Here is a 19,921-nt window from a genome sequence, read left to right as displayed (position 1 = left end):
ATTACTCAACATGGACTTAACTTGTTCTCAAATATTCTGAAGTGGTGAAGTTTTCAAAGGTAAAATACTATTATACTACAGGGGAGACCTCTAAAACCATTTTTTTCCCCCCAAGAAACTTATTTCATAGTTTATAATTTCTGAAAGTATAATCTATATTTCTGTTTGCCTTCTACAGCAATTGATGGCAGGATTGTGTTTGAGTATTTCTTATGAGAAATAATGATACCAAACATTTGATTAATGCTACAAGGCTGCAAAATCTGACATCTTTTCCTCATAGGCTAGTTTAAAAGTTCATCCAGTTTGGGAGTACTCCCATCATCCAAATATCACTATGATTAAGTTTCCCACCTTACTCTACACCCAATTTTTATACTTGTAGCATCATCAGCACAAATTAATTCCACAGCACTCCTCAGCACAACTTTTGATTACAAAAATGATAAATATCAACACTTAATGGGACACAAGTTCATTCTGAGAGAATGAAAGAGTTTTAAATAAGTGAAAGAATTGCTGGGTTCAGAAAAGAGTGTATCCAAAAGAAAAGGATATACTTGTGCAGCTAAGACAAAAACCCTTTAAAATTACAACTGGGAAAACATTACTTTTTACAAGTAATGAGAAATTAAACGAGTTTGATATAAATATTTCATATATACTTTTTAAAGCCATTTCAACACATATTAAAAACAGCCTGAATAATTAGGATAATTAACATATTATGATTCTTGGTAACTTTTTAAGTAACAAATAATGTAACTTTGTTGTTTAGGAAAAGAGCTGATTTCATTGTACTGGTATGCTTATAACTGTACTTAAACACCATTTAAAATAGCATGTAGCAACACCATCCTTTGACAGATGCAATAATATTTTTATTACTTTTTCTGAAACTGATTAAAATATAGCCATAAGCTATATGTTTGTGCTGGGGTATAATTAGAAGTGGTTTAGTCTAAACACAATCCCAGTATTCAAAAGAATTAAAGAAAAACTGTCAAGTCACAGAGGGGGAAAAAAGATCTACAGATTCAAATTAACTGGCGTTTATTGTGATCAGCTATGTCTAAGCTCTTCTCTAAGCTACATGGTTCACAGTTTCCTAGTGTCCTAGATGAAACAAATTATGCGTGTATTGACCACAATAACTGCCAGTGAAGAAAATAAGCTTGAACAATGTCTATGGTTAGCTTTAAACAGAGCACAAAACCCTGACAGGGTTTTACATTTTTTTTATTTTAGTTTAATACTCACTCTTCCTAAAGTACTTGTGAGGGGATGAGCACCAGTAACTGAGAACAGGTAGCTAACACCATAAATTTATGCCTTTGTAGTGTATCATCCAACGAAAACATAAGAACAGCTGTACACAATTTCCACTTTTACACATTTATATTGTATCTATACTTCCATGTGATAAGTACAGTATTATTATTAACCCTTGCATGTAGGCAGCTGTAGTAAATGCACAATTAGTATAAATGAAAATTCCACATGTGACAGTAAGAGTCTGAAGAAACGTAACATTTACAAACTTGTAAATCTTTTATTACTAACTATACAGGCTTGATTAAAATTTAATAGTAAACTGCCAGAATCTCTCTTTCTGCCTTTCCTTCAAAAGGGTCTCTTAAAAAAAAAAAATTCCTATATCACAACTGATTCAAAAGACATGACATTCTCCCTAAACAGCCAGATGTTTCCTTAAAATGTGCATGTGTATATTTGTATTACTTATAAATGTACCATTCATGATAAATACATATACCACACAATAAACAGTTTTATTAGAAGCGACAAGCACTTGGGACAGTACAATCTGATTTGCATATACAGGGTCTTTCTGGTGTTCAAACATTTAGTGCAATGAGATCTCATTAATTTAGAATCAGATGATTTGCAGGGCTTTTCAGAGAACTCATGCACTATCAAGTATGATGCCCTGTAGTACACAAATACATACTCAATAAATGAAGCGGCAAGATAAGCTTTCTGACATTGTCCTTGCTTTTCGATTACTTGGCAATTCACAGCAAATGCGCATAAGACATAATCAGCCATCTACATCTTATTTAGTGATAAATACTTCAGAGTGGGCAGTCTCCAAAGTGTAATGTGACCCACAACCATAAAGAAAAGCTTTTAGGGTGAAAGTTAGTGATACACAGTGTCAGGCTACCAGGTAAATTACCTGTACGATACATAAGTCTATGTGCAATCTGCATGGTTAAATGATATAAAATAAAGTATTATTTACAACAATATGGAAGAGATTATCAGTTATCCTAACTTAAGTAAAAAAAAAAAAAAAACCAAAACAACCTTTGACAAATAATTCCTTTTAAACACTTTCTAATCTGATTTCTAGGGATATTCTCCTTTGAGAGAGGAATTTAGCACATTAAGTGCAAAAGAAGATTATAGCGATTCAGTTTACTGTAACAGACACTTTTTGCATTTTTCCAAGTTCCTTTACATAGTTATTTCTTAATTGCATTTGATGGCAACGCTAGGTTTTACTTTCCTGATTCCCACTTGACTTCTCAAAGCTGATTTGAGCTATTTTACTTCAGAGTTTGGAGTTACTGTTCTGTGTATTACAGCCACAGTTGTCTACATTCATTTGTTTTATCTATCTCAGCTTTTGGTTTTATACTAGGTCAGCCCTGGGTTTTTCTTCCTCTTTCCTTTCCTTTAAACAAATAAAATCAAATTATGCACATCAGGCCACATTCTACTCTCTTCGTGCCCCCCGTAAGTCTATCAAAACTGCCAGGGTTGGGCGTGTGTAAAATAGCCCATCACTCTGGCCACGTATTTTACTGTATTTGACAAGGTATCTCTACACTCTGGACAGACAGTGCATTAGGAAAGGGACAGAAGTTATTACAAAGAAGGCTATAATAGAAACTGATTTATTCCTTCAACATGAGAATAACTATATAAGCTTTCCCACTCTTCACTGTCAAGTATGTACTTATGTAGTCATCTCAAAACCCCGCTATGTACAGTGGTTAATTTTAATGCCATGATCCTACAGTAACTGTTTACAAGACATGCAGGGTCCGTTTAAATATTAACAATTTTAATATATCCTATGAGAAGGCCCCATCCTTTATAACTGTTATCACATAACTATTTTTAAAAGCATGTTGTATCTTATAAAAAATTTTAAAAAACCCTCTAATTCTATTCATTTGTGCTAATTCATCCTTCTAAGATGAGACAATAACAGGTGAACACTGATACCAAAGTAGACAAAAAAATACTTTAACAAGCCAATCTAAATAAAAGTAAAAATGAACTTGCAGTAATGGTGACTAGCTCTGTTGAATATGAGGTTTTCAAAACTTGAGTACAATTAGAATTTTTCACATTTGATGTTTGCTGGACAACTGTTCATTTAAAATGCATTAGTAACTGCAATCTATTCAATTTCAGATAAAGGGTCACTATATTCCTTGAAAAAATAAAAATAAAATATAGGCAGCTCTATAAGTGATTATATTGAGAGTTAATCAATGTTTTACATTCAAGTTACAAGTTCTCACAATTTAAAAATCAAAATAAATTTAAATTAAATTCTAGATGTGATTTTTTGATTAGCAGGAAAAACACACAACTCTCTATTATCTAAATGCTCATATAAATGCAAAAAAAAAAATCCCCTACCCTTCAGAATTTTAAACATTTTACATTTGATCAATACAAAATGTTACTTTGTTCTAATATTTGAATTATTTTTAAATAGTTTTTTAAGGCTACCTAAACATTTAGTAATTGGTTAAAGATGCTTAACAGTTCAGTGGACAGATACTGCACATTTCTTTCAAAAGTAATGCCAGCTAAATCCTCACTAGTAGCAGATATTTGTAGAATATCTCCTTGAGAGCAAGTGCTCTATCACTTCAGTGGTGGTGGCTGCTAGCTCTTTTTAACTCTACACTGATTTGAGAATGATCTAATTGCTCTAACATATTTCACATTTTCCAGAATATCTCCCCTTGGTAAACAGATAAACTTGTTCAAGAACCCTCCCCAAAATGTATTTGCTGACAAAAACTGGTTTTAAAGGTATAAGAGGTTACAGACACAAAATTTTAAAAAACTTATGTTTTAGACTCTGAAATAAAACATCTCTTTTAACAAAATAACCTTGAACAGTTACAAACAGTGGTTTATTTAGAACATGAGCAGTGCCCTCTTTAACCCATTAATTTTAAAACACACACACTACCCTCGAAGGAGGAGACTTAAGGGCACCATTTTGACTGACTAGCTGCAGAGATGGACGACCATTAGAAGTGGCTGCGCTTTGTATGCAGTGCCTTTTGGAATTACACAAACTTTTAAAAAGTTTCTTAATTTAAATCTCCAAGTTCTACATTGGGAAACTCATTTTTCAGGATAACTACTAAATGAAAAGTACACACCAAGAGACACACTTGAACTAAGCATTCGAGAAAAGGTGAATGCATGTCAATTTAGATTCCTGTATTTGCTGTACTGTTGTAGAATACTGTAGTTACTAACTTTTAAACACTATTGAATAGGATTGGTAAGTATCTAAGAAGGATTTTAATACATTTACAGCTCCCCAGTTTACCTACAAAAAGTAGGGTAACTTTACCAACAACAGCCCATAGTATTTGTTTCCACAGGTGTTTTAATTTTAGAAAATCTTGAAAAAATCACACTGAATCATGTATAGAACCAGAGCAACATATAATAGAGAAGATCATCTTAACTCTTAGAAGTAAGGAAGCTTTGAAAGTTACTTCTGTTTTTATTAAACACCACATCATCTCTGTAAGAAGAATTCTGTTTTCTACAAAAAGAGATTAAGTAAGTTTGTGAAAAACAATCCTAAACAACATTTATCTTCTGCTATTATTATCACCATCTGGATTATACCTTAAAATTAAACCCAGTTTAGAAGAGTATCAAATTCTGTGAGAACACCCTATCCTCCTCCTCCTCCTCCTCCCTATGTCCTGAGTTTTGTACTCTGGTTGGATACACTGAATTTACTTTGTAATACATAACTGTAAGTCAAGAAAGATACTGCACAACATGCGCTTCTTTCATGTTGTTATTACCAGCACCTATACCTATTTTCAGCATTACAATACTAATGATTTAGAAGCTCTTAATTAGGTAAAAATGTAGTAACACCTTAAACACTTCATACTGATGGCCACAGACACAGTATTTGAAGAGTTCTTAAATACTGTTCTCAGTACCATTAACTAGTTTATTAAAGTTAGTTCTGTACATCTACTACTATCTATCTACCCTGGTACATTAAAAACACCAACACATGGTGTACTGCTATTAATTTATCAAATTTCTATGCATTTCAGGATAATGTTACTTCAATCAATAAAAAGAAGAGATCAGTGTAAGAAATATTTGGAAAGGAACTTTGAAGTATGAATTCTTGCTACCTATAAAAGAGATCTCTAAACCATAAAAGACAGCTTTGGAAAAATGTTCAATTTCATTCCTTTATACAAACTGATTAATTTTTCTTCCTTAATGAGCCTTTTTTTCTAGCCTAAGATTAGTTAATGTGATTTAATTTTCACAACTGTGAGTCACTGGAAAACTTCGAGATTTCTTCCAAAATCTCTAACCACAAGACTACCCTACTCAACAACCACTGTACAACAGCTTCTTTGGTCACTCTTGCAGAAAAGGTAGAGATCATTTGCAAACACGTGCTATTCAACACAGAGGGCTATCACAACTGATGCTCGACTTCCACATGTTCAAATAAAACATTTGCTGAAATAGCCTCCCTGCAAGTTCAGTACCCCATCTTCCCTCTCGAGGACCACATACCTGTGTTCAATTTTTAATCTAGAATTAAATACAAAGGCTACAAAAACAAGGCACGTGTAAAGGAGACATCATAGCTCCTCATAAAGATATCAAATTGCCATGTTAAGAGGCAATGTTAATTTTTTAAATAGGATATTTCACTGAAAATTAAAATACAAAGGAGATAATAGGGACAAACAGAGCATTTCACATCATTACAGTTAAACATTTACAAGTTAAAAATTAAGCAAAAAACTGTATCAGCCAGAACCCATGCTAAAAAACATGCATGCACACACACATGCACACATATACATGACACCAGACCGCAGTTAGGATGATTTTTCTTTTTTTAAACAAAGCCAGAGGCAGTTCTTCCAAGTGATGTTATAATTACACAGCCAAGGTGTACTTGTAAAAAGCCCCTAGCCTGGCCAATTAAAACCTACAGTTATTTTCACTACTTTCAAAACCTTTTGGGACTGTTCAGAAGATTTAAGTATAGAAGAAGCTTTACAATACTTTTCAACAAACCCAGGTGTCCCCAAGAAAACTGAATTTATTCAAAGTAAAAATGATGCACTTCACAACTTTTACAAAATGTCTGTGAAATTGCCCTATGCACATAGGTCTCCTCCCAGGAAATTCATAGCTAGCAGACCAGCACTAGGTTTTAATATTAAACAACCTGAGACTATTTCATTTCTGCAACAGCCATTCCAAAAAACGCTCTCCAAAACACAGCATTTTAATTAACACACCGAGAAAACTCCCCTGAAGACCTGCTACACACAAAAGAATTGCTTTGATCCAAACGAATCTGCACGTTTTCTCCTATTATTCTGCCTTAATTTATCCGACCAGGGCCGATTTGATACCTTTCCATTAAAAAAAAAAAAAACAACGAACCATCCCTCTGCTAGAGGCAGAGGTGCTGCAGAGGTGATGATAACCCCAGGAAAAGAGCAGCTGTCTCTTTAAAATGCCCTGCTATGTCCCTGATCCCACGTGGAACCAACATCAGCAGCACTTTCGCATTAACTTCAATGTGAGGCGAGATGAGGCATCATTATTTTATATAAATAAAACGAGGAGACTGCAGAATACATTCTTTGTAGGAGACAAACAGGTGAACTGAACGTGCCAGGGAAATCAGCAACCACCCGCAGAAGAGGTGCCCTGCCCCTGAGCCCTCTCTGCTTTCCCTATGGAGCATTACCTCAACCCCACACTACTCTGAAGAATCCAGTTTAAATAGAGGAGGGAGCCACCAGGAAAACTTGAAATTCAAAGGCAACGAAAATGCACTTTATAAACCGGAAAGGTTTACTCTTTGCCTCACACATCCTAATTAGATCAGGAAAGTGACACTACGAAGGCATTACATTCCGGTCCAAAAAAAAAAAAAAAAAAAAAAAAAGAAAAAAAAAAGAAAGGAAAAAAAGAGGAAAAGACAAGAGCCCCCATCCCCACACCCCCACCAAACATACAAAAAAAGGCATTAAAAAAGGAAGTTATAAAGCAGCACATAGAGCATTTATCTTATCTAGGATCACTCCACATTACCCCCAAGTTATGCACTTTCTGCACTATCATCTCCCCCTACCTCTCTCCCCTGAAAGCGATTTTCACGTTTTCTCATTGTCGGTGGCGAGTTATAAAAGGCTTTTGCCTTTCCAAAGAATTCATCAACAAAAAAAATAATAAATATTAACTCCTTGCTCCCTGAAACCTTAAAACGGTCTCGGGAAGACATGGGTTTTATTCTGTTACCTTGAGGAAGAAAAGGGGGAGCAGCCCCGATTTTTAGGTATTTTTTGGCATTTTTTTCTGATTTTTATTTTGTTATATGCCTCAGTTCTCCCTCCATTTTGGTTGTTTATGATACTGACAACAAGCTGTCCCTGCTCTCTCTCTCTCTCTCTCCGGATCTCTCCTGCTTTCAGTTAGCAAACCCCCCTCCCCAATGCAACACGACTCAGCACTTACTTGGGTTCACACTTTTCTCTAAACACACACCGATGGGGAAGGGAAAAGCTTCTGGGCCACTCGGAGGGGGAGAGCAGGCAAATTCGTTTCTTTATTACGAAAAAAAAAACTTTTGTCCAAAAAACGACGGGGAAGGGGGGTCGAGTGCCCCAAAGTCACTCCGGATCCCCCCAAAGAGGCAGCCGCCAGGTCCGGGGGACACCCCACGGGTAGCCGGGTCCACGGGGGAAATTTCTGTGCGAAATTCGGCCGGTTTGAGGCGGGGGGCGAATTTATATTAATTTTTTCCCTCATTTTTCGGCACCGCGGTCTCTAATGTCTTCCGCTCCCTCTCGCCGCTCTCGCCGCTGTCACTGCCTTCACAGCACAGGCTCCGGAGAGGCGAGGAGGGGAGGGGGCGGCCGCCCAGCTCCTGCCCCTGCCCCTGCCCCGCGCCGCCGCCGCGGCCCCGGCCCCGGCCCGCCGCGGGGGTCGGCGGCGGGCACCCCGCGCCCTCCTGCCGTCCCCCGGGCAGACCGCTGCCTCGCCCGCTCGCTCGCGAACCAACATAGCGCCGCGGGGAGGGAGGGGAGGAGTGGAGGAAACTCCTGAGAGAGGTTTTTTTCTGAAAATCATCTCTTTCTCCCTCCGAGGGAGGGGAAGGGGGGGCACCGCTCGCCTCGCCTCGCCTCCCCGGCTCTCCCCCTCCGGGGGGGTCCGACGCGGGGCGGTGGGGGGCTGCGGGAGATGGGGGGGAGAGGGATGGAAGGGAGGGATGGTTAACACAAACTTTTCCTCACTGCTCGCTGCTCCTCTCTCCTCTCCCCCCTCCTCCTCCTCCTCCCCCTTCATAATTTAAATAACCCTGATATTTCCCTGCTAAACCCCGGCGCCTGCCCCCCAAACCCGCAGCAGACTCACCGCGGGAGCCTCAGCATCCCCTCTGCGCCCCGTTTCCACCCTTTACAGTGTTCTCCGATTTTTCTGTAATTTTTTCCCCATATTTCGGGCTGGACGCGGCGGGCCTGGAAATTGTTTGCTTTCCCGTCTTTCCAGCAGCCATTGTAGTGTATGCGCTGCGGTGCAGCCCAGCCTGCCGCACACGCCGCGCCCACACCGCCCGCCGCCCACACGCACCGCGGGTTGGACGCCTCCCCCCGTCAGTCAGGGCCGCGGCCGCGCCCCGCCGCCGGCGCCTGCCGCCCGCGCCGCCCGCTCCGTTGGTGGAAGGAGGCGCCGCTCAAGGCCGGGGCGGGCCCGCCGCCGCCGCCATTGGCCGCCCGGCCCTGCCACTCAGCGCCGCCGGGGCGTGGGCGGCGGCGGCGCTGGGCCGGGGGGAGCCGCGAGGCCGGGAGCGGGGTAGGCTGCGCCCGTACTTAAGCGGGCTGCCCGAGCCGCTGACGTCTTTCGAATTGGAGACGGGCTGCCCCCTCCCGCCCCGGGCTCCCGCGGACACGGCCGGCGACGGAGGTGAGTGCCGCCGCCGCCGGCGACCCGCGCTGCCCCTCCGCCTGCCCTGCCCGCCGCCCGGCGCCACTTCCCCTTCCCCCGCCGGCGGGAGGGAAGGCTCGCTCGCCCTTTGCCCGCGGGCTGCGGGAGCCCTGCCTCAGCCGGGAGACGGCGCGGGGGGCCCGGGCTGCGGGGCGGCGCGGCGGGGCCTGGGCTCCGCTCTCTGGCGGCAGGTGGTGCTGAGGGAAGGCTGTGCGCGCGCCGGCCGGCGGCCGTTGGGCACCGGTGGCCGTTGGGGCGACGGCCGTTACCCGCGCGAGGCGGGGGGAAGGGGACGCGGGGCTCCTCCGGCCTCCCCCCCCCTCCCCCGCCGCCGGTGAGGGGAGGCAGGGGCTGGGTGGTGGGCGCCGGGCGCCGGCGCCTCCCCGGCGCTGGCCGGCCCCGTGGCAGCCCGCCCGCCCCCTCTGCACCTGACTTGCCCCCCAGCCCTCTTCTGGAGGCTGAGGCGGGCGAGGCAGCTCAGCCCTGCCGAGCGCCCGGACCCGCCGGCTGCCTCCGCTCCCCCCGCCCTGCTTGTCCTGCTGTAATAGCGATAAAAACCGTAGGATTTTTATACGGCCTTCACTCCAGGGTTTAAGGTTTAATAAGCTGGTCTGTATGGCGGCATAATTAGCAGTGCTGTATGTATATATGCATTTAAAAAAGCCAAAAGCTTTTCAATGGGAGGGAGCCCATGGAAAAATATCCTGATGGTTTATGAACTGAAAAAGCCCTAGGGTTAAAGAGTGCTAGCAACAAACGTATTTCTCTGTGGTACAGTTTACAGCTGTTAATGTGTTAAAGCGTAATTAAGACCTGCGGAATAGACAAGCCTTTGGTTGTGGTTGGGCTCAGACCTGTAATCTGAAAGCAGGAAGGGAAGGAAGCCTGTGCATGTGCAAAAGCTGGGGGGAAAGATCTCTTCCTGCTCGACTGCTGCTTCTGTCCCACAGCAGCGTTTCGGTGTGACCTGCCTGCCCTTCTAGCTGATAATGTTTCAAAGCCTGAAGTACTTCGGAGAGGGGGAGCGAGGAACATGTGCGGGAGCTATCAGATCTTTTTGGTAGTGCTAAGCGTGTTTAAGCAGTTACCTACTCTGAACTAAGCAGTTTCATGAGAACCTGAACTGCCTGTTCATTAAGTAGGTATTTAATGTATTGTGTGCATTGTTCCTTAACTGGGCATGGTTGCAGACTCTGGTAGTATAATCAAACTGAAAATGCTAATTGCCATTTGTGTAATGAACGCTGATGATGACACATCCTACGACTCGGGAATACTCTTTCAGAGAATAAGGCTGAAGTCAGTCTAATACTGTACACCTTGAGACGTGTCTGCTTAGATGGTATTACACCTCTAATATCGATGAGAGAGGGAGAGTTGTAATGCAGGCACAAACAAACCTCTGAAAATTATGTGTCTGACTTAAATGAGGCATTGTGATATGCTGCTTTTGTTTCCTTCTACTTCTCCTCCCCCCTACTTCTGTGAAGCCTGGATGATGCTAATGTTCTACATGCTTGTGTTTCCATTTAAGTTGGAAGTGCCTGATCAAAAATCCTCTTGCACCCACAAAAAAAGCAAACATTTGCCTGGCTTGTAAAGTTAACTTAAATGCTGGATAGTTCTCAAAGGGAAGTGGAAGGGTTTCCTGATGCTGGTTTTTAAAAGGCCCATTTGCAGAAAAAGATAATGCGGAATGCAAAAAAATACTCCCAAGCACCAGGAGAATATACTTGCACAGGATGTAAAATCTAAGGCTTATTCACCTGGAATAGCTTATTCCTACCCAAAGAAGAACCTTCCTCTAAAACATTGTTTTCTGTCTGTGAGCTACTAAGAGCAGTATTTGATTTTTTTGTTTGTTTGCTGATACCAAGCAAACTGGCTTTTTACTGCAGAATTGCAGTTATCAATCTCTAATGTGAGCAGAAACAGGTTTAAGTTTAGAATTAGCAGCAATGTCTTTAGGAAAAAAAAAAAACCAAACACCAAACCAAACAAAGATCAAGCAAGGATGTTCTTTCACAGTTTTCTTAATCGGCTGTACTTTAATTTGCTGCAAAGAGCTCTTTTCCTCACCCCTGTGTTTCTGCTTGCGCTGGCTCAGTCATCTGGTCAACATTAATTTTTTTTAGATGTACTATTTGTTTGGAACAAATACCTGCATGGCCATATGTCTGCCAGAGGCAACGTATGGGAAGTAGTAAAGGGAATGAGGGTCTACTGTTCCTCTTGATGCCATCATCTTGGATCAGTGTAGGTTCTTGGCACTGAACTGTGTGTCTCAAGCTTACAGTTCCTAGAGTCAGTGTCAAACTACTAAACTGGTGAAAAACGTGGTTCAAGCTGTCATACACAGTATGAGTGGATCTGGTCCCTCCTTGTGGTTGAAACCATTTCTTTTTCTGTTAAGTATCTGATACAGCAACACAGGAGATGGTTGGGTACTTGTTACACCTGGGAAAGCTCAGTGAAGATAGAGATGTGATCCAGCTAAGGAGTAGGCACAAATCTGGAAAAGCTTACTTGTGCCTTGCTCCCACACACTACTAATTGAAGTGTCTACAGTGTGTTGGCTGCAAAGGGCTTCTGTGGAGCTGTTTCTCCTAGACACGGTCACTTCCTCAATGATATGACAGGTTGGTATGAGAGTCACTGCAGTGGCTTCATTCTCTGCAGGAATTTATCAAGGAGTAAGTGGTCTTGGTGACAGGCTGAACTTGCCTGAGTTGTCCTGCTGTTAGTGCTTCTGAAATAACATTTTGCAAAAGAAGTTTTGTGGTGGTGGTGCTTTTTTTTTTTTAAAGACAACCAAACTCTGTGTGTTATTGGAAGGCCTTTATTACATGCTGCAGTTCAGACTTAATCCCGAGTTGCTATTAAAAGTAGATACTTAACCTGTCTCTTTTCTGTTTCTAGCCAAGTTACAAGTATCTGTCTAGAATGTCCAGGCATGCACAACAGCTTAGAGACCATGATGTAAATCCATGTGTAGCGGTAAGATGATCAAACTGGGATTTTTGTTTGTATGTTTCAATGTTAAATAATGCAATTTCTAGGGGATTTTTTTTATGGATAGCACTCTTGCATTGGCATTTTGCATAAAGTTTCTTAAAGAGTCTGAAGATGGGGAAAGCTGAAAATCATCTGTTATAGCAAGTGTGAAATAACAACCAGTAATTCAGCATAAATAGGAGTAATACAACTGATAGCAATCTCTTCAGTTTTCTGTCCTTAAAACTAGAGCCTGAAATCCTGGTTAGACAAGCTTGGTTGATTTTTAAAAGCCTTTTGTGGGTTACACCAAGCATCCTTGTAAACAACTCTTCTGTGGACTCTATCCTTACTATTTGAAGAGTACTAATGTCTATTATCTCTAAATGAAGTCATTGCTTGGAATTACTGATTATCCTCTGTGATAGATGTTCCTCTGCTCTCTTTGATAGTATTCTTTCATCTGAGAAGCTGCCTCCTATCTTCATAGATATTCTGGGACTTGTTAGAATTTTTAGACACTGAGTACAGTAACTTCCCTCAGCTCTGAAGTATGTTTTCCCTATTAAAGGAAACAGATGCCTCTAGAAAATGTTTGGATGACAACAACTATAAAAAGGATATGTGTACTGCTTATTTTTTGAAGTACAAAAGCTGCAGAAAATTCTGGGTAAGTGCGGCAGATCTTCTAAATGTTATTCCATGCTTTGCTTTAAGTATGTTATTTCTGACACACTGCTTTCTGAACTCTTCAGACTTAGCTAGTGCTGACTGCTGCTGTTTTTACGGTGGCTTACAGGCCTAGGTAGTCTCCGTGTGTGTTGCTGGAAGACTTAAGCAGATGCACATCAAAGTTCTTCACTTGATTCTCCTGAGTTTACCCTTTCTTAGATTGTGAGTTAGTGTTCTTGCAGGACCTGGTGTGTTTCCTTCTGAATTTGAGTCAGATATTTCTAGTAATAAGTTTTGTTTTAAATGGATGTAATGAAAAAATTCTGAGGTAAGTTAATCTGTTTTTCCATTGGTTTGGGTCATGTTTACTAAAGTAAAAAGTTAAAACCTAAGATAAAGCTTAGGAAGAGTTCATTCTTATTTGGTGGTGTCCTTATTTCCTTTTTTCTTGCAGTAGAAAAGTATCATAGGAACTTTGTGCAGTTGAACTGTTGTCTGCTATTTTCTTTCCTTCTGTTGTAGTAGTAAAGAGTCTTAGATTAGCCTTTAAATAATTGTGCAAACTACCAAAAAACTATTTACAGACAGCTGCACATTAGTCTTATATAGTGTAATGGGAATACTATCATTTCACTGTCTTCTGAAGCAGCAAGGTAAACTTGTCAGATATCTTCAATTAAATACTAGTACATTTAGTTATCAGCTAATCAGACTTACATATCTGGCTCCTGATATATGAAGAGTACTTCTATTAAAGAACCTTACTCATTTGGAGCTCAGAGGCAGAGGCTTCTGAGAAATCTGTGTTCTCACTGTCACTTTCTTCTATTTTCAGCATGATATTATGATGCAAAGGAGAAGAAATGGTGTGAGACCAGAGATGCCCTCAGCGGAAGAAAGAAAGAAAATGTTGGAATCAATGGGGAAGCCCTACTGACTAGAAACTTGCATTGACTGTTTTCATTGCACATATGAAGACTTATCAGCAGCAAGTTGCCCTTCTATGAACTGGACTTTACAGTTGCTGTATCTTGGATTAAAATAAGCTCTTAAATTTTGAAATGTGTGAGCTTTCTAGGATAGAACTTCTTGGTTTTCTTCATATTCCCTGTCATAGGAACATGGCCTCTCACTGGAAGACACGGGTATCAACACAGCTTATGTCTAGACACTTTGGAAGTAGAAACTAATTTGCTGTGAAATATAAAATTAATGGGACTCACAGAAAGTATGTTTGAAAAGAGGGGGCCGGTGAGTGTTGCAGCGTAGCTGTAAGGATGAAGCAGGTTGAGAGACTGGTATGTGCCATGTGTGTCTTGTATCCAGCTATTCTGCCTAATATTCTGGATTTATCATGTATGATCCTATCGCTATTTTCCCATGAGTTGTATTATGTGTCCTGGGTTTAAATAAGACTGTTCATGAACTAAAATCCCAAATCCAACAAGCTTGTCGTTAGGTCTGCCGCTGCACTCAGCAGTAACAGCAGAAGCTTCCAATAAATCAGATCTGCAAGCTTTGCTTGTTACAAGGTTAGAGAGGTTGATGAAGATAGAACTGAACTCCTCAGGTCTGCACTGAATAGTACCTTCTGTGGATAGTAAGTAGATACTTTGCTGGCAGGGAGGCCGGGGGACTTGTAGACATGTAAACATATACTCTGAGTGACATGGCAGGTTTAACTATAGTATGTCTATCTAAGACTCTCTGGACAGCTGAAGCCCTGGGTTTGGAAATGCTTACTCATACAAGACTACAAAACTCAGTTTGAACAGGTACTCTAATCTTCAGTGGGATTGATTCCTTAACTAAACTGAACAACTAGTAAGTGTAAATGGGTTGCTGTCTAGTGGTAACACAGTTTTCTTACCTTTAGTGCTTTCAGGTGTCCTGGCTTAAAAGCTCACACCCTGTGGTAAAACAGAAAAAACACTGTCATGAGCTCAAGTTCCATGTGAAGTCCTTTAGGACTTACTGCGATCAAGTTGGCAGAACTCTGGCTGACCTCATGGAAGATGGTGTAAAAGTGTTGTCTCTCTATTTAGACTGTTTTGGAAAGACGACACGGCTTCCTGTTTCTCCTTCTGCCTGGCTTGTCTTGCTTCTTTCCACTGGAGGCCTATTTCCATGCTTAGTGGGATTTTTATGCTGTTTCCACCTTTCCCCTTGTTATTTGACCTGAGTAGAAACTAAGGGAGATCTGCTTTTCCTCTTCCTCTTCTTTCTGTCTGTCCTCCTTAGACATCTGAGTTCTGAAATTGATGGATCATACCCTTTCTGTTACTGGAATGAATGTGTAACTCTATGCCTTTTGAGCACGCACTTCTCTGAGCAGAGCTGTGCAGCCTCCAAGCCGTGTCACAAGTTCTCTAGTCAGTTCCTGGCAAGGGAAATAGACTTTCTTCAGTGAAGATCATCAGATTCTTTAAATTACTTTCTCTGCACTTAAAATTCAAACTTTGCTGACATTTTTCTTTTTTGGGGGGGAACAGAGAAGAAACTTTCATTGTAGATTCAAAGGTTTTCTTGTCCACCACCTCCTTGCCACCTTCTTCCAGTACCCTCCTACATACCAGTCTCCCCCCCCCCCCCCCCGTGCCCCCCCCCCATTTGGCACCAATACTTTTTTACCAATTTAAGCATTTTAGTCTGTTCTCATTCCAACATTTTTTTTTTCCCTAGTAACTTTGTTCTGTCTCTGATCTAATGAAGTCCTGCAATGACTTTCTAATACAGCTCCTCTTGGAGGTCTTGTGTTCTCTGTTCTCCCTGTCTTGGTGAGAGGAGAACTCGTTGCTTTCATTAGTCGAACTTAGCCATAACACTTCCCCATTGTCCATGCTTCTCTTCGATCTTCTTGTTCATCTGCAGTTTTGGGGGAGCTGATTGTCCCCTTCTTCTTGGGGCTGTCTCTCTGGACTCTTCTGGTTTTGCTGCCTTGCTTGTCTAAGGGCACCTTCTCTCCTACTTGGCACAGATTTGTCATTTGGCACCTCTGCTGTATCTTTGGGCGTGTTCTTTGCTCCTATGCCTTTGGCTACTATTCTAGTGCTTGCTGTTTTCCTGTTGCTGTGCTCTTACGTTTTGGACTTACATTAAGATCTACTGTATTTTTTAGTTCTATGCAAGAAAAACAGCATCTTCTCTTGGTGTGATTTTGCTGATTGTTCCTTACATAAGCTCAAGCTCCTTAAAGTCAAGTCATTTACCTTAGGTTTTCCTTTCAAGTTTTCTTTGAGTATAGAAGTGCCCTTTCTGCTAGGTTAATTGTTGCATTTACAGTTTTTTCCTGCCAATATTTACTTGGAAAGTTCCCACTGGTTTTGTTTTCTTGTAAAGGATGATTGACTTATCTTTTAATAGGTACCCTGTACTGCTTTGTAGAGTGTTTGTAAAGCAGTACTGGACTTCTGAAAGTCAGAAAAGGAGATTCATTCCCTACTTCCAGGTATCAAACAATGCAAGAATGTGGGATCACAGGACAGGCTAAGGCAAATGTAATGCAAGAACAGTATTCTAATATTAGAGTTCCCGATCATCAGTGGACACACATGGTAAGCTCCCTGCAGGTGTTAGGACAAAATTGAGTTTAGTGAAGAACTGAGGGCAATTTAAGCAGTGACCTTATGGATTTAATTCAGGCAGTGAGTCATCTGTTGTAGGGAATGCCATTTATTCCTTTATTTCCATTGCATGTGCCTTATAGTTACTGTCAAAGAATACAACTTCATGAAAAATCTTGGAAAGCAAGAAGTTTTCTTCCTCAAGTCATAATGCCTCTCTAGAGTAATCCATTAGTTAAGTCTGAGTTTTCATCGTTATTTCCCCCCTTCACTAGAGGCTGCTGTTCTTGCTTTCAATACTGAAGCTCAAGAGTGGTAAGTTACGATAGCTAAAACATAGGCCCTTATGTATGAAATGGTTGAGTGTTTTCCATTAATTTTTGTAGTGTGATTAACTGTCTTTGGTTGTGTGCCAAAGATAATGGTCTTTTCCTCATACCTGAGAGCTTACATTCCGTACTTCACTGAAACACTGATGTAAGCTGTAGCCTGCCACTCTTACTGGGCAGAAATAAACTGGGCTGAATTCTTAGTTTTGCTGAAGTAGTCTTGTGTACTAACCCAGAAAATGTAACACAATGAACCAATATAATAATTCAGAAGCAGGGAAAAGACCTGTGGGTTTTGTTTTGTTTAATGGGTGTAATCATTTTGCTTGTGGAATGAGGACCAAATTTGGATAGTGGCATTAATGTTTCATTATTATTTTTGACAGCTGGATGGTGCTGTTGCACAACAGACTGTATGAAAAACAGAATCACTCCACCCACTACTGGCTCTTTCGAGCTTTTTTTAGCCTCTTCCCATAGAGATAGCAGAATTCACGCAGGAGAAGGGGAAGGTTGGTGCTGTGTCTACACTATACAGAAGAGGAGGACAGGAGTCCAAATCACTGCTGGAAAATAGGAGGTTTCTGTGCAGCCTGAAAAGCTTTGCAATATGGTCCTTGAAAGAGTGTTTTTCACTGTGGTCGTTTGATGGCAGCTGAGCACTGAGCAGCAGCTACAGGCTCTCTGGCAGGCCCAGGTGAATGTCCAGACTCCCATCTGTGCATTTACCATCTTACCTTTCCCATTACCTTACAGCGTAAGGCCTTTGTATGTTTGGCTCTGGAAGTTTTCTGCTGCCACAGTTGGGGTGAGTTTGTGCTCTTGAAGGTGTTAGAAGAAAATTATCTAGCTCTGGAGTTCTGAAATGTCTTTGGGTTTAATAGCTGAAGCTTTGAAAGGCAGGGAATTGCATGTGCTGCAGCTCCGAGTCTTTTTCATGGTTGCCTTCTAATAAAGCTTTTGCACTCATGTGAGCAAGGTTTCCCTAAAACTTCTGCAGAACAGATAGGATGAATTTAGAGGGTACAATGTTATTCTGCTCTAATGCCTTTGAAGGCAGCCCTTAACTCACGTTAAAAGTATCTGCATCTTTAAAGTCAGTCTTCCAAAATAGCTATGAAAAAAGTAATCGTAGTATGAAAAAAGTTTGGAAAAATAGTACACTATTGCAGGCTTTTATACTCTTGCAAGAATTTGAGGCAATGGGAGGAAATAGTTAAGTATTAAAGTAGTAAAAAGTAAAACAAGCATGCTACTTCAGAATTTTTAAAAATTTTTGTTTCAGCCTATTTCATAGAAAAAATGTAAGAGGGAAGTACTTATATTGACTAAATGAGTGGGTCATTAAAACCTTAGTATGTTTTTTATACATATGATATCATGTATGTAGTAACTAAGACTCATCAGACTTTGAATAAGTAATTCCTCTCTGTCCTTTAGGATTCTATCTTGATGCCTCTTACCTCAAAATCCTTTTCTGAGGATTTTCAGTTTTAAGGCCTTTAACATAACGATCCTCAAATAACACATGATTACTTCCCATTTGACAATTGAGCTGCTAACTGAATGCAGCTAACTTGAAATTCTTTTGCTACTTCCCTGTCTCTCTGTTCAGCATCCCTTTAAGTAAGCTCGACCTCTTGTCTTCCCCACACAGATGCTGTTATCTGCCTTGTGGACATCATTTTCCTATTGCATTACTTTTTGGATTTTTTTCCTTGGGTACAATACTGTTTCGTCTCCTGATTTCTATATTGCCTTCTTGCTTTTATCAATTACACTGCTTCCCACCCTGTCTTGTAACTCTGTGATCACCATCCATGCCTGAGGTTCAAAGTTTAGCTTGGAGGTTTCATTCTACAGCTTTATCTTCCCTAATTGCCTTTTGCCTAGTCATCTCTTTGACAAGCTAATTTCCATTAGCTCTGGCTGGGATATCTTCTCTGTTCATATATGCATTATACAACTGATTTATTTTTTTCCTAAGTGTCTGTTTTTTACAACACTATCTTCCCCTTCAACCCAAAAATGTATTTATGTAGCTAATTGCCTGTAATTTAAAAAAAAAAAGCTACTCTAGCAGAAAACTCTAAGACTACATGTGTATCTATATAAAATGCTAATTAGGTAGCTAGTGAAAGCATCCCCCTTCTATTTTTTTAAATTCTGGTAGCCCTTTCTCAAAAAGGCTTTCCAGTCTCACTTGTATGGTGGTACATCGTGTTTAATTCAGGCTGTCAGTTCCTTCAGCAGCAACCTGCCATTTTGTATTAGTCTGTAGAATGCTGTACACAGCTGTGGCACTGGAGAAACAGTAAAAATAACACTGAAGTTGGTTAGGCTTAGAGCTATGACAGATTTTCATGTCTTTCTGATACTGAAGTACTGTGGCAGATGGCCTAATTATTAGCAGTTCCTTCCCTAGAAAAATCTCTTCTGAGGAGAGACGTGAGGGCCATTTAATATGAAATGCTTTCTCCTGATGCTGTCTGTGGGAGTAATTCCTTAATTTATTATATCTAACAAAATTGGAAAAGTTGGGTGGCATGGCTCTTCCATCAATAGGACAGGTTTCTTTTGATGGTGTTTTTTTAAAGCTAATAAAACCTTCATTGTCAATGAAGCTAGGCGTACATCTATTTTTTTCAACGAACATTCTTTAAAATTTATTTTGAGAATTGTTTTATATAACTAGACTACTTCCCCTTCTGCTAAGTAAATTGTGATATTTGCATTAATTTCTAGGCCCTGTATAGGCCAAAGGATTATTCATATTCACAGCTTCCCTATTTCAGGGCCTGAGTGCTGGGTGGGGTTTTTTGGTGGTTTTTTTTTTGGGCAACATTCAATTTGAGTAGGTTCTGTCTGGAGCCCCAACCCTAATCTAGTTCAGTCTATCTGGAGCTACTCCATAACCTGCTGCTGTTGTTGTTGTTGTTAGTTTTTTTTTTTAACTGAATTAGGTGTTGCATTGCACTATTCTTCCAATCGTTGCTCCCTCCTAGAAGTCCCACTACCCTTGGGCTCCCTCTTTACCTATTTTACTTTGATAAACAGCTATGTGCTGCAAACACT

The 19,921-nt window shown here is 40.9% G+C and overlaps 2 protein-coding genes across 13 annotated transcripts in view; one reads left to right on the top strand and one right to left on the bottom strand.

Annotated features, from left to right (window-relative positions):
- Positions 1-8,858, bottom strand: part of PLAG1 (PLAG1 zinc finger) — a 55,930-nt gene extending 47,072 nt beyond the window's left edge. For 4 of the 11 annotated variants that reach the window (XR_015703687.1, XM_087752948.1, XM_087753018.1 and 1 more), the window contains exon 1: positions 8,719-8,858. The gene's annotated coding sequence lies outside the window, so the exon portion shown is untranslated. Of the gene's footprint in view, positions 1-7,818; positions 7,908-8,718 lie in introns of those variants that run through there. The other 7 variants (XM_087752956.1, XM_087753028.1, XM_087752972.1 and 4 more) reach the window with 5 other exon arrangements.
- A 167-nt stretch (positions 8,859-9,025) lies between these two features.
- CHCHD7 (coiled-coil-helix-coiled-coil-helix domain containing 7) lies at positions 9,026-19,469 on the top strand. 2 transcript variants are annotated; one of them, XM_087753076.1, is made up of 5 exons: positions 9,026-9,267; positions 11,702-11,927; positions 12,208-12,285; positions 12,854-12,952; positions 13,790-19,469. In XM_087753076.1, the coding sequence occupies exons 3-5, from the start codon at positions 12,232-12,234 to the stop codon at positions 13,889-13,891; spliced, it is 255 nt and encodes an 84-aa protein (XP_087609202.1). In that variant the 5' UTR covers positions 9,026-9,267; positions 11,702-11,927; positions 12,208-12,231; the 3' UTR covers positions 13,892-19,469. The 2 variants fall into 2 exon arrangements, with proteins under 2 accessions (XP_087609202.1, XP_087609195.1); XM_087753069.1 differs by lacking the exon at positions 11,702-11,927 and having other exon boundaries at positions 9,036-9,267.
- Positions 19,470-19,921: the final 452 nt, after the last annotated feature.

Source organism: Nipponia nippon, unplaced genomic scaffold (genome assembly GCF_047370975.1).
Source record: "Nipponia nippon isolate SJK-2023a ecotype South Korea unplaced genomic scaffold, ASM4737097v1 scaffold_1, whole genome shotgun sequence".
NCBI classification, from domain to species: domain Eukaryota; kingdom Metazoa; phylum Chordata; class Aves; order Pelecaniformes; family Threskiornithidae; genus Nipponia; species Nipponia nippon.
This window is presented reverse-complemented; position numbering and strand designations above follow the sequence as displayed.

Coding starts and splice junctions, on each gene's coding strand:
- CHCHD7 (XM_087753076.1), top strand. CDS start 12,232: ATGTCCAGGCATGCACAACAGCTTAGAGACCATGATGTAAATCCATGT. Junction 12,286..12,853: donor ATGTAAATCCATGTGTAGCG/GTAAGATGATCA, acceptor TCCCTATTAAAG/GAAACAGATGCCTCTAGAAA. Junction 12,953..13,789: donor AAAGCTGCAGAAAATTCTGG/GTAAGTGCGGCA, acceptor TTCTATTTTCAG/CATGATATTATGATGCAAAG.